The sequence below is a fragment of the Misgurnus anguillicaudatus genome, chromosome 16 (assembly GCF_027580225.2).
Source record: "Misgurnus anguillicaudatus chromosome 16, ASM2758022v2, whole genome shotgun sequence".
NCBI classification, from domain to species: Eukaryota; Metazoa; Chordata; class Actinopteri; order Cypriniformes; family Cobitidae; genus Misgurnus; species Misgurnus anguillicaudatus.
In genome coordinates this window covers 13,439,812-13,453,266 of record NC_073352.2, presented here as the reverse complement: position 1 = coordinate 13,453,266, position 13,455 = coordinate 13,439,812, and the positions used below count along the sequence as shown (strand labels likewise).

The 13,455-nt window shown below is 36.3% G+C and overlaps 1 protein-coding gene across 3 annotated transcripts in view; it reads left to right on the top strand.

Moving 5' to 3' along the window:
* The window catches only part of cplx2b (complexin 2b), a 36,573-nt gene extending 24,496 nt beyond the window's left edge, over positions 1-12,077 (top strand). For all 3 annotated transcript variants that reach the window (XM_073854141.1, XM_073854143.1, XM_073854142.1), the window contains exons 3-5: positions 6,089-6,264; positions 8,215-9,377; positions 10,300-12,077. In XM_073854141.1, the coding sequence (XP_073710242.1) occupies positions 6,089-6,264; positions 8,215-8,412 (374 nt within the window). In that variant the 3' untranslated portion in view covers positions 8,413-9,377; positions 10,300-12,077. The remainder of the gene's footprint in view (positions 1-6,088; positions 6,265-8,214; positions 9,378-10,299) is intronic.
* Positions 12,078-13,455: the final 1,378 nt, after the last annotated feature.

Genomic DNA, 13,455 nt, shown 5'->3' with positions numbered 1-13,455 from the left:
CTAGTTAATACATAGCCAGATTTGCTCTTCCATCCATAACCATCACTGCTGTTCCTGTTCGGTGCTTTGATGTAAAGCCTTGGAGAATCTGATAGTGGGAAGCAATTCTTTTGTTATGTTAAATATCCTCTGTGTGGCCTTAAACAACAACAGGCCTGAATTTGGTGGCCTACATCTTAATTTTAAGCACTCCGGAGCACTGTGCATTGTGTTTGTAAAATAATGTGTGCAGGGGGAATTTTTTATGAATATTTCTTAGCGCGTAAGGTTTAGGATGTTAAAATCCCTTCTCCTATATGCCAGATTAATACAAACACTACTGTTATTTAGGAAGTTGATTTACCTCCCACAAAACCCAACCACCAACATTGACGTTTGACATTGATTGTTTGTTAAACCAGTTGACGGCAGGGACAGATTTCAGAAAACCTGTTTATGCACAATCCTGGAATGTGTTTACATGTATGATTGTGCATAACCTGTAGTTTAAGTGGGAAAAGACTGTAAATGGTTTACGGAAAACCGGACTGACACCTAGATTTTTGCCCATTAGCCCAGTTTTGCACCACATATAAAGTATAAATCTTGATTGTTTAAAAATTGTGTAAATGTAGTTTTCTTATCTACTGAAAGACTTCAGGCTGGTTTAAGTCCAATTTATAGTCGTGCGTAAGGTCTACGTCGTAGGTTATTTGTAGCGTAGCCTGATGTGCACCTCGCCAAATTTTTAACAGCGTGTCAGTTCATAGGTATTTTCTGTTTGCGATAGGGTGGCCATTTGTGTCTGTTCCGCAGGACACGTCCCGAACAGGATTTCGGGTGCGTTCTCCAGAAGTCGCAGTGCTTGACCGCATACTTTATCAAGGTTCTCACATTTCAGTTAAAATACATTAGAAATTTAAGATTTATTTCTTTTAAGACATACAATCATTGAAGTTTCATTCTTATTTTGAAATGTAACGGTTGCTTTTCTGAAATTGAACCCAAAATTTTAAGCCTTGATGACGTATGGAGTTGACCAACGCGACTTCCGAAGAACACCCCCAAAATCCTATTCGGGACATGTCCGACGGAACTGGCACGAATGGCCACCCTAGTTTGCGACAGTAAGGACAAAGATGGATCACAACATACACAACAAGTTGCTGTTCCTACTTCATTTGTGGGCCAAGCTGCTTCTTCATTGACGGACACGCTGCTACTGTGGTAACAATCGTGGATACTGCCTACCAGTGGTCTGCCTGTGTATTTGCACGTCGATGCGGAAAACGACCCAGAAGTAGCCTATATATGAAAACTGCTGCATATCATACGCCGTCGTGGCAACGCCGTGGGACGTACGCACAACTATAATAAGTACTTTGGTGGTGGTTTGGCTGGTGGACACAGCACTGGTTAAACAGCAGAATCCGTCCTGGAGAACCTGGTTAACCAATTACGTCTCACTAGTAAAGCTGTATAAAAATCCTGGTGAGAACGGCAAAAAGAAAACACAATGGCAATCATTTACAAAACAAACATACGACAGAAAACTGGGCATATGGTCGATTCCACCCAAAACATTTGTGACCCTGGACCACAAAACCAAACAGTCTTAAGTAGCACAGGTATATTTGCAAAAGGCAAAAATACATTGTATAGGTCAAAATGGTCTATTTTTTTCTTTTATGCCCAAAATCTCATGTCAGGTTTCACCTCGTTTCACCCCGTTTGATATCCTATCTTAAAGGAATAATGACAAATACTGTAGAACAATGGCTTGTGTTTCTGTTTAGTTTACAGAACGGAAACGGAAAATGAGATTTCGGCTCAATTTACCCCAAAAGGGAAAAAAAGGACACTTTAGTGTTAACTTTATAGTAAACTAGTGATGGTCGTTTTCGAAGCACTGCTCCATGAGGCTTCGAAACATTTACGAATCTTTTGTTTCGAATCAGTGGTTTGGAGCTTGTTTCAAACTGGCCCAAGTCACGTGATTTTAGCAAACGAGGCTTCATTACGTCATTACTGTTTCGAAACGTTTCGAAAATCCGATGGTTCACCACTAGGGGGAGTTGATCACATGACCAGTGTCTAATATGTTTCGGTGAACTCGGGTCAGTTTTATTATAAAAGTTCATAAAACATTTATCCTTCTGACTAATAACACTGCCATTTGTCTATTTATTGTTTATAGACAGATTTAATGACAAAAATGTGCATAATTAAAAGGGTAGTTAGATTTAATCATTTGTTTGCCCTAAATAAAACTAAAAACACATAATACACTATGTCTTAATTAAGTTAAATAATTTTTTTAAACATATTTTAATAAAAATCTTGCCATTATTTTGTAAAAAAAAAAGTGTAAAATGTTTGGCCATATCTGCTTTACACTATTTTGACCAGCAGGGGTCGCCAGCGTGTGTGGTGTTTTCGAACTGCTTCGAAAAACTGAATCAATTTTCGAAGCAATTGGTTCAATTGATTCGAAGCTTCGAAAAGCTTCGTTTCTCCCATCACTATAGTAAACTGTAGGAAATTAAAGAATACTGTTGTCATGTTTACAGAGAGACGGGACCCAAGTGCAGGTAATGTGGAACTCAATGGGGTTTATTTAACCAAAAAGCCCACGAGGGGGCAAAAGACAAACTTTAACAACAACTTGACAAGACAGAAGACACAACACGAGACTAGACTTAACTTGACTTGATTCTTTGACAATCAGTCATCAGAACAAGGGCTCAAGACACAGGACAATACATAACGATTCAGCACAGGACTAGACACACTGGGGCCTTAAATAGGGGAAACTGAACAAGATAACAAGGAAGCTCAGGTGCAGGGAGTTATCAAATAATGAATATTAAACGAGGAGACAAGAGGTGGGGACAGAGACAAGACACGGCAGCACACTACCCAAACAAAAGACCATGTGCTGTCACACAAAACATGGGTACCGCCACGATCCTGCCACATGACCATTAACTACTATGAGTAACTATAACAGAAAAAATCATCATATGACAGGGTTTATGCGCGATTCATAAAACATTCGTTTACAGCCGATCGACAACTGTAGAATACTATATTACTTACTGTAGTAATTTACAGCTTTAACTACTTTCAACAACTTTAAACAATCACTATGTTCAGAAATATTATAAGACTGGGCCCTATTATAACGATCTAAGCAAAAAATTGTGTGTGCGCCAAGAGCACAGCCTAAAGGGGTTGTTCCTATTGTCCTAATTAGTAATGGGTTTATTTTGGGTGTAACGTGCAATAAACCAATAAGAGTCTCAGCTCTCATCCCCTTTAAAAGCCTGTTGCGCTGGCGCCATGCCGATTGCCTATTTACATGGCGGAATTTGTAAACTAAAAAACTAAGCCACCAGTTTAAGATTGATATTAAAACTTGCATTGTTTTCATTTGTATTGAAAATTTTATTTTTTGGTATTAAAACCTTTAAAAGTTGTTTTCTTTCAGTCATGGAATTAAAATTAGCAAGCGTTTAACTGCTGTAAATGAATGGATAGCCTACATGATCTGTGTTATCTCAAAATTTTTTTTACAAATATGCAAGAAAAGGTTTGTACTCAAAAAATTCTTTATTTGTAACAAACAAGAGATAAAAATTTACAAACGTGTGGAGAGCCATTTCAGCACTCGGACAGCGTCGTGAGTGTTTTGAAAAGCATTATTTAAAAACGTTTTTTATCTCATCATATCCACAGGTACAACGTCATCATATACAATAAATCCGTGGGGTTGCATTTAAAAAAAACATTTAAAAATATATTCAATATTTTCATTTGTTTAAAGCAAAACATTTAATTACTTACCAGGCTACAGGTGAAGCAGCTCTTTACGCATTTTAACGTCTCATAATCGATCCTCATTTATTTCCAAGAGACTCAATAATAATCTTTTACATTATTATAATCCTTTGATTTTTTATATTTTAAAATGTTTATGTGCTGCAATCTTTATGTGATACACAAACGTGCGTTATTGTCGTCTCGTTTAGGCGCATATTACTAACGCGCTCATTTAATAACAAAAACAATATTGCGCCATTAACTTTAGACCAGGTTTTAGTTGGTCAATGGCGTAGTCTATTTTAGTTACCTCAAAATAGCAACATGCCAAGAATGCGCCTGAACACACCTTGTTTTCAGACCAGGGGTGCGTTTCCCAAAAGCAATTTCCCATTGCCAACCAACTAAGTTGCTAACAGATTAGCAACGATGCTTTTGGGAAACGCACCCCAGAACACCCATGGGTGCAAAATTGGGCGCAAATGCATTTGCTATTTAAATAACTTGGCGCTAAACGTGAAAATTATCATTGCACCGGGTTGAAACTAGCAAAAGACACTTTTTTTTTTGTATTGCGCTGGGTGTATGATAGGGCCCTTGTGTTTAACTTACCCACAACAAAAGTTTATTTATATGATTTGTCATTAATACGCAAATTCTACCTACATTGTTGTGTGCAAACCATGCATGGAAATTCACATCTTGTATTATATTTTGCTTTTTAAGCTACGCAAGATGGTTTATTTGAACTTCCAAGGTCAAAGTCTCAATCTCCATGGAGTCGTTCCTGTTCTCCCTCATCCTGGTTACATTTCTCCATGTTGTAAACTTTGGGGGCGAGGCTTCTGAAGACATTCTGTGAAATTACAGGGGCATGATAGTTAAATAACGATTGTTTTAATCTGCTGCATTTAGCAACATACAGTCGTTTGTACGATGAGATCGGCTGTAAACGAATGTTTTATGAATCGCGCATAAACCCTATCATATGATGATTTTTAGGGCATACATGCATCTGCGCTTGGTTCTACAGGCTACAAAAAAAGGTTGCTTTGTTGGCGTTATATAATAAAGTGATATTCTCATTGTGTATTTAATTTGGTGCCACTGTAGGTACAGATATTACACGTTTATATTGGAGCAGTGAGGCTGGAACAGATGGTAGTGGTGAGGTTCATTAAAGCTTACCCCAGAATCATCAGTTTATTTGACAAACCCTTGACCCTATATTTGCTGTCCACATACTGTACACTTAGAAGGCACTAAGTGTTATTGACCCTTTAATTACCATTAAAAATGAAACATGTAAAGGCAAAGATTTACAGTAACTGAGCCTAAACGACAGGGTAAGTATCTGTCAGGGAGCTTGGGAGGGAAAGACTGAATGACCCAAGGACACAATTAGTAAATGATGTCACATGTCGTCTGTGGACTGTAAGCCACCTGCAGCATGACACAATATGGGTGCTAATGTGTCAAACCCAACACACATCCACACAAAAGTACATGACATTTAAATCAGTACATTTCCACTCTCCTTCTGAAAGTTCTGCATGTGATACCGAAGCAATTAAACACAGGTGAAGGTTGATGTATAGCCCTCGATGTTGGATTTCCAATGCACTCTAATGCATAATAAATGACCAAGATTAATAATTAATACGTTTGGCTCTTACAGTTGCGTGTATAGACACATTGTACACAGCCATTATGCAAATTATATGACAATGCAATAGTGCAAAATTTCTCAACCAAATCTTTGTTTGTTGGAAACCTGCTGTTTAGGTTGTTAACAGTTACTTCTGTGTGTACCGAGCTACCAACACAGCTGTGTTTTGTGTTTTAAAACATATGGTTGATGTGAACATCAAGGTGTAGGCAAATATTATCAATGCACTTTTTGTCGCATTACTCGTAAAAACCTGAAAAACCCAGAACAAACAGCTTTATGATGAAGAATACAGAGAAAAACAACATGACAGGTTGAGAGAAACCAGTGAAGCAGATGGTGGCGAGAGGTGTGGCACATGCATCATTCTGGTGGATCTGTTTGGCTTCATCATTTTGGCCTTGGTGTATCCACATATCAGCAATTCACACAGAGAGACAATAAGTACTACATAAAATCATCCTACATAATGTAATTCAATTAAACTAAATTAAATAATTGACTGAAAATCTAACTTTGATGCTCCTCATCTCAATCATTCATTTCACAGACAGGGTCACATTTGCATTTTGAGTGTTATGAATGGTGCAGTCAAACACATGTCTCTATGTCATACAGGAGCCACCAAAGACATGGGTAAGATGTTAGGAGGAGAGGAGGAGAAGGATCCTGATGCCCAGAAGAAAGAGGAAGAGCGTCAGGAGGCTCTGAGACAACAAGAGGAGGAGCGGAAAGCCAAACATGCTCGCATGGAAGCGGAGAGGGAAAAAGTCAGACAGGCCATTCGAGATAAGGTGAGCTTTACCCTTCCCTGATACTTTAAAGTCAAATTAGAAGAAGCGGTAAACATGGAGTCGTTCACTAATTGTTAATCAATGTCTAAGTAAAACAGGTTGAGGCCATTAGCGTTCATTTAATGATTAATATGGGTGTGGGATAGCGCATCAGATGAGATTCTCCATTAGCCTTTTAATGAAATGTCACATTTGCAGGAGGTCTGCATGTCAGATAATAACTGCAATTATTTAACAGATCCTCTATGAAGAAGGAAATTACAATGAGGAAAATAAGTATTTGAACACCCTGCTATTTTGCAAGTTCTCCCACTTAGAAATCAAGGAGGGGTCTGAAATTGTCATCGTAGGTTCATGTCCACTGTAAGAGACATAATCTAAAAAATTTATGATTTTTTAACTATTTATTTGTATGATACAGCTGCAAATAAGTATTTGAACACCTGTCTATCAGCTAGAATTCTGACCCTCAAAGACCTGTCTGCCTTTAAAATGTCCACCTCCACTCCATTTATTATCCTAAATTAGATGCACCTGTTTGAGGTTAGCTGCATAAAGACACCTGTCCACCCCATACAATCAGTAAGAATCCAACTACTAACATGGCCAAGACCAAAGAGCTGTCCAAAGACACTAGAGAAAATTGTACATCTCCACAAGGCTGGAAAGGGCTACGGGGAAATTGCCAAGCAGCTTGGTTAAAAAAGGTCCACTGTTGGAGCAATCATTAGAAAATGGAAGAAGCAAAACATGACTGTCAGTCTCCCTCGAACTGGGGCTCCATGCAAGATCTCACCTCGTGGGGTCTCAATGATCCTAAAAAAGGTGAGAAATCAACCCAGAACTACATGGGAGGAGCTGGGACCACCGTTTCCAAGGTTACTGTTGGTAATACACTAAGACGTCATGGTTTGAAATCATGCATGGCACGGGAGGTTCCCCTGCTTAAACCAGCACATGTCCAGGCCCGTCTTAAGTTTACCAATGACCATTTGGATGATCCAGAGGAGTCAGGGAAGAAAGTCATGTGATCAGATGAGACCAAAATAGAACTTTTTGGTCATAATTCCACTAAACGTGTTTGGAAACAATTTCAGACCCCTCCATCATTTCTAAGTGGGAGAACTTGCAAAATAGCAGGGTGTTCAAATACTTATTTTCCTCACTGTAGCTCCAGCTTTTACTTTTAAAGGCACAATATGTAAGATTTGTGCATTAAAATATTCAATAATTACTAGCTAGTCTGATATTTTTTGTTCTAGGGCTGTCAATCGATAAAATATTTAATCATGAGTTAAGCAGCACTGTTGCATCACTCCATGTCATACACCAATATTTGAAGCGTTTAGCACGCCATACTTCGGCTTACACGATAATGTAATGGATATAAAATAGGGATGCACCGATAGGATTTTTTTGGACCGATTCCGATTTTAACAGACAACTTCTGGCCGATACCGATGCCGATACCGATATTAAACACTTTTATACAATACTATACAGTTGGTCTATTTGCTAGTTTATTTCTGCATCAAATTATTTTTACTGAACATGCATTGGATCTAGTTAACATTCAACTGACCAACATAATAAGAGAGGCACAAATTAAGCTAAAACAAATATAATAAGACAGCATGACAACCTTCAAAGGTGGTTTTTGCTATTCAGCATTTATTTTATTAACATGATTAACTCATTTTTTACATATAATGGATTTCTTTATGCAGTTAATTAATAAACAATCGGTATCGGCCTTTCTCGTGCTATTGCCGATATGCCGATGGTTTCAAATTCATCAAAAATCGGCCGATAAATATCGGTGGCCGATACATCGGTGCATCATTAATATAAAACATTATTTCATCATTCTATCCCATAAGCTTGATATATAGAGCTTTGAGAAATTGATTTCTGTTGAATGTCCCACATCTGTTTTCTGAATATCTACAGTACGGACTAAAGAAGAAAGAGGAGAAAGAAGCGGAAGAGAAAGCAGCTATGGAGCAAGCATGCGAGGGCTCACTGACCCGCCCCAAAAAGGCCATCCCAGCAGGCTGTGGGTCGAACGACGAGGAGGACGAGGAGAGCATTCTAGATACCGTCCTCAAATTCCTCCCTGGACCTCTGCAGGACATGTTTAAGAAGTAAAAGACACAAAGCAGTTTCTCGAAGGGAGATTTTTGCCAAACAGGTGAAAGTCTTTTCACTGCCTTGACAGAATTTGATTTGCGCCTTTCTGAAGATAGAAACACGGTTCATAGGTTAACAACGTTTGGTGTTTTCACTGCCATTCAGGTTCAGGTTGTTTACACTTTCTATAGATCTTTCTATTTGTTTACTAAAGCATCGCCAGGGTCTCTGATATTTTCAAAGTTTTCTTCCTTGGGTACTTTACTATTGCAGTAGCCCATAAAATTACAGAACATTCCAGAAGGCTGATATGGATGGATAAAATTCACATTGATGTATTTAACAGTCTATTTTAGACGATTTCCTGAGTGAAGCAAGAGTATTTTTAAACAACAACTTTTATTTATTTCCTTCTGTGCATAATATGGCTGAATGCTTTCCTTTTAGTAGCGTGCATGAGGTTAAGATTTTTAATTGTATGATCAGTTCAGTTTGCAATTTGTAAGTCTGAAGATGTTGATGAAAGGAATGATATGTTGTCATTTAAAAGCGTGAGATATTGTTATACGGGCTTAACTGTGCCATCACCTGCTCACATGGCAGTTCTCATTGTCTGTGATATATTGTTTCATTTTATACTTCTGTACATTTATTGTGTGAATAAGAACTTGGCTTGACCACAAGTTATATTCACATATGTCTTGCCAGCAGTAGATATTATATCAGGAATAGCTTAGTAAGCACTAGAACGGCAACAATGGCACAGTTTATCTTCATACAAACCGGACCAAATTACGTTTACAATTATGTGGGATATTTAAGAATCGCAAATCATTACAGAAATAACTTCTATATGTATTCGGATATCATTCACTGCACTACTGCCAAAACAAGCAGATGATCTGATGTTAGATTACTCATGGACGACAATCAGAAATATATACATATAAGTACATGAACATGATAAATACATACTCAGCTGGGTGATTCTCACGAAAACTTGGTTCTAAAAATGTCAAGCATGAAAATGTAAAAATTGCTTAAATTTACTTTTTTTCCCACCAGACATTGAAAAACAAAGTCTGGAGTAAATGGGAACATTCATTTAAAAACTTTTACTTATCATTTAACACTTTTTGTATCATAATTAAAAAAATTTGTCCTAAAAAATCTCATTACCGCAACAGTCAGAAAACATCAACACTGACATATTTTCAAAATGACATGACAAACCTGAAAGAACATAATTTGGAGATTCTGCACATGCATTTAAAATCAAAGTATTATTCTTCTATTAATTAAATTAACATTTAATAAGCATCTGTTGCGGTAATGATAATCAAAATGTCTTGTAAGCATTCTGACAAGACAATATTTCAAATTAACTGTAAAAAAAATGATCTTACCTGGTAGCCATCTTGAATAACTGGTCCATGTGCTTGGTTACTCAAAATCAAACTTTATTAAAGTTCTGTATGTGTGCTTAAACTGTTCTCAAAAAGTGTTGCGGAGGATGAGAACATCAGGCATGGACACATCATTTTCCTAATTTTTCTTCATTATTATTATACATGAATATTCAGTAAATATTTTTTCTGTCATCTAAAGTAGTCTAGCAAAACATCCATTTATTTTTTTTCTTAATATTTTTGTGTTAATTTCATTAAATTACAACATAACGCATGTTCAAACACAGCCGGACACATTGCGGTAATGAGAATTTCAGCAGAAAATGAGATAAAATGTACAATTATAAATTCTTATGTTGAAATCACACATTGTGCAAGGTAGAAAACAGTATTGTGTTAATTCTGATGCTTTTTAATGTTACTATATTACACATTTTAAACCTAAAATCATTAGTGCCGTGGTGTTTCAATGGTTTCGTGAGAATCACCCAGCTAGTCTTATAAAGCTCTTTATTTAAAAAACAAATTAAGATTTGGTATCGATAATTACAAAAAAATATATTACATTTTATTACATAAATGTGTAAAATATAAATGAAGCATAATTGGCATTACAAAGAACAAAAAAGGGCTAATATTATGCCCATTTTTACAAGATGTAATATAAGTCTCAGGTGTGCCTAGTTTTAGCTCAAAATACCATTTTTTTATAGGATGTCCAAAATGCCCTTATATGGGCGTGAGCAAAAAGTGCTGTTTTCATCTGTGTCCCTTTAAATGCAAATGAGTTACTGCTTTTGCTTAATAATGGATCTGATTTAATTTGGGACAATAGTATCTTTAGCCGCATTAGTGCTACAACACGCTAACAAACACACTTAGAAAAAAGCATTTGGCTAAAGTTAACCAGTCAGTCAGTGGCTATGGGTGGGGTTTGTTAGTGTGACATCACATTAATAAGAGAATCAAAACAGCATGTTCTGGTTATACGAGGATTCAAAAAGTAGTGGGTGTCTTTTTTTCATTTTGGGGGGTATGTCCAAACACCTTGTAAAAGTGGATTTTGCATAATATCGGCCGTAATTATAATCAAAACGCATTAGGAAATATTAATAAAAGTTAATGAGCTTTAATCACAACAGTAACAAACATGTAAAATACCAAAGAGATATTGAGTAATTCTCATTTCAGTGCTTTAGTAAACATTGAGGTGGATGGCACAGTGCTGAAATACTAATAAACAGCATGTTAACTCTATTACAACACAATAATGTGTAGATGAATTGCTTACATCTGATCAACAACAAACATTTCTGCCTGCTGTGAAACAAAACTAACATGATAGTTTATTCAAATCCTCTCATATGGTTCAAAATATTTATCTTAGTGCTTGCTGATGTGCATTTTTAAATGTTTAAAAGCCTTGTTTTAACATGCCATTTGATAAACATGTCAAAGACTAATTTCGGGTGGAAGATAAAATGTTTACATAGCTGTTTATGAATACAGGGGTATATAGAAAACTCATTTTGTAAAGTAACACTCGGTTAGGAATTGTGTTGCATGATAAAAAAATAACTTTAGATATGTTATTGTTTTGCTGATTTCACAAAGTATATGTTTTTCAACCAATCAGATTTAAATGTGACCCTTTTGAAACTCTTTTAGCAATCAGAAATGTATTTGTACCCATTAGACTGGTTGTTCTGCGATCAAAATGCTTTTTGTAAAGTTCATTCAAATCTTAGTATGGCATTTTAGAATAACGTCCTACTTTAAAGTAAACTCTTATTTTGGCAGTACAGAAGTATGTTTTTTAAATTAAACTATATAAAGAAAGAATGAGATTACCTTTTTCATTTTTGTAGTGCTGAAGCGTTTTTCACTAGTCAAAGCCATATTGTTAGACTGCAATAATTTATGAAAAAATAATACATGTAGTCATGCATATGTTTTCTGTACAGATATGTTGATTTAATCAATGTCAGGAAGTGTATATACATGGACATTTCTGTAGAGACAGATTGCATCTGTATTGTAGTAATGTCTACTATATGTACTTACTTATTAATGTGTGTATTTATATGTGTGTCTGTATTTGTTTGTGCTGTAAAATATGTTATTTCATGTTGTATCTGTTGATGTCTTTCAAATCATGTGTGCACATTCAAGCAGACTGTGGCCGCTGCCATGGATACAGTTGCGTAAGGTTGTGGGAGTTGTTATGTATATGTATGCATGCAGATGAACTTTGCATTAAATACCAAATCAGAACGTCGGGTTGTGAAATGTGTATGTATTACTGTCTGTCCTTGCAGCTCTATATATACAGGGCTTGGTCTCCATCTGTCTTATGACATATACATTTTTCAACCTGATCTCACGAATTTCCGTGGCATAGTCACGGAATTTTTTGCTCATTTTTCCGTGGCATTCTCACGGATCTCCACATATTTTCGTGGCTCTGCCACGGACTTTCTTTTCCGTGGCATTCTCACGGATTGTTTACTCAACTGCTTTTTCCTATTTTCAAACCATTGTCGCTTCGGTTTAGGGTTAGATTTGGTGTTTGCGTTAGTATGTCACTGTAAGTATTGGTTTATACAATTTTTTCTGATGTATTCTTTTATATTTTCTAAACTTTAATCAATTGTCGCCTGGCGTTAGAGTTGGGTATGGATAGGGATGTCATTTTATGTAAATCTAACCCTAAACCGAAGTGACAATGGTAAGAAAATAGGACAAAACAGTTGAGTAACCAATCCGTGAGAGTGCCACGGGAAAGAAAGTCTGTGGCAGGGCCACGGAAATATGCGGAGATCCGTGAGAGTGCCACGGAGGGGTGAGCAAAAAATTCCGTGACTAAGGAACTTTTTTTGAGATCATGTTGCAATTTTTAGGCCTGTTATTCAGGTAGTTGTTGAACTGGATGATCATTTAAAAAGAGATGTTATTGAGGTTAAATTCTACCTGATTATCATTTGCAGTTGAACAAAAATGTGATAATAAATAGTAGGCGACTATCAACCTCTCGGCATAGATAACATCCACTGTAGTGGTTCATGCCGACATTAAAACATACTGCGGCCACCAAAAAGTATTCTTGTATGTTATTTATGTTAAAAAAATCGTAAACTGCAAACACTTTTTACATAAATAACTTTAAAAAAAATTATAAACCCAATCGCCAATTTTCAGTTACTTTCAAGCAAATGATCCCGTTGTTTTTTATGTCTATGTTCTCAGAAGTTTACTTGTGTGTCCTAGCCCAGAAGTTTACACGTATAGTTATGTTAGTTAAAAACACATTCATAAATAAGTCTAGTCTCAATATTTTTTGTCATTATCTTACATAATAATTTGAAATTTTTGTGAATTGGTTGTGTGAAAGCCTTACAACACTTATATTTTTTACAAAACATGTTCTTACTCAAAAAAAAAAAAAAAAAACGGGTTGTTGGTTTAACTTAATCATGACACCGATTTCCACACACATAAAGATTTCTCTAAACTTAAAATGGGTGAATTATATAAGAAAAAGGATACCTTGCACGGCATTTACTTAAACAGAGTAAAGCAACAAGGCCGATAATGCGCCTGCCTGTAACCTGCAGTAAAAACTTTACTCTTCATCTTAGTGGTAATCCTTAAA